This window comes from Sinocyclocheilus grahami, unplaced genomic scaffold (genome assembly GCF_001515645.1).
Source record: "Sinocyclocheilus grahami isolate Dianchi unplaced genomic scaffold, SAMN03320097.WGS_v1.1 scaffold510.1, whole genome shotgun sequence".
NCBI classification, from domain to species: Eukaryota; Metazoa; Chordata; class Actinopteri; order Cypriniformes; family Cyprinidae; genus Sinocyclocheilus; species Sinocyclocheilus grahami.
The window spans coordinates 119,454-120,596 of record NW_015505689.1 but is presented as its reverse complement, the minus strand read 5'-3'; the positions used below and the strand labels follow the sequence as shown (position 1 = coordinate 120,596).

At 36.0% G+C, this 1,143-nt stretch overlaps 1 protein-coding gene across 1 annotated transcript in view; it reads right to left on the bottom strand.

The window, feature by feature from the left end:
• Positions 1–1,143, bottom strand: part of clcf1 (cardiotrophin-like cytokine factor 1) — a 21,118-nt gene that overhangs the window by 13,694 nt on the left and 6,281 nt on the right. The window contains exon 2 of the mRNA XM_016237289.1: positions 62–222. Within this exon, the coding sequence (XP_016092775.1) occupies positions 62–222 (161 nt within the window). The remainder of the gene's footprint in view (positions 1–61; positions 223–1,143) is intronic.

Genomic DNA, 1,143 nt, shown 5'->3' with positions numbered 1-1,143 from the left:
CTCTCTCTCTCACACACTCACACACACACACACACACACACACACACAGAGAGTGACTCACATAAGTGTCTCTGATCTCCTTCAGCTGGTGGTCCAGGTATTTGGTCAGCTCGTATGTCCTCTCGATGGAGCTCCTCTCATGGGACAGGACGAGCGTTCGGTCAAGCACCTGAGCGAACCCAACCGCAGCCAATAACAACAGCAGCACCGCCACCTGATCGACTGAGAACACGGGTTTCACTGAATGCACAACTGACAATTTCATGTGCATTTCTCTTTTTTAGAGCATTTCTGTTAATGCATTTCATGAAATGCATTAATAACTGTGTTATTTCTTAAAAATCCTCAAATGAGGACTGTGATATTGTTTGAGGAATAACAGCAAGTGGAGAAAATCTGTCTGTAATCAGCTCTGGGTAAATGTTTGGTTTCTAAGCCTTCACACGAATTATGGTGTGTCATTTTAGTGAATTTTTGTAATATGGTGGTTTTAGCTGTAATTCAAACGAAAATAGTTAGTTTTATGTTATGCTTTGATTATAGAGGTTACAATTTCATGCGGCTTTATCTGGCACTGCTTCTGCTACCGTCTCTGCTAGAGTTTGTTTATAGAGATAGAGAAGTTCTGCACAGGATTATTAAAGGGATTTATGTTCATATTGAAACGGGTCAAAAAAAGTTGAAATACTTTTTATGTACAGTGTATTATACCCTTAAGTTTGAATTTATCTCTACTGCTTAAATGTGCCTGACTTCAATATTTTAATGCATTTTGTTAATTGTGAGAAATTCATGCATGCATTTAATTAAAAAAAAAAAAAAAGACTAAATGAGTTTAATCAAAATGTCATACTCAATATTCTGATAAGTCTCCGCCCTACTTTTTTTTTCTTTTTGATAATCTGATTTACTCAGATGTGTCACAATAAGGAAGAAAAGATCAGACGCTTCTTATGTTTCATCATGACTTTGAGAATTAATGAGATCATTTTATGATAGCAATAAATACAGTGACCCCAATTGTATTTGATCACACAAGCAATACTGAAATATCACATAAATAACTAAAAAGTTTTAACTTTTACTTAATAAGTACTTTCTGTGTGTGTGTGTGTGTGAGAGAGAGAGAGAGAGAGAGTGTGT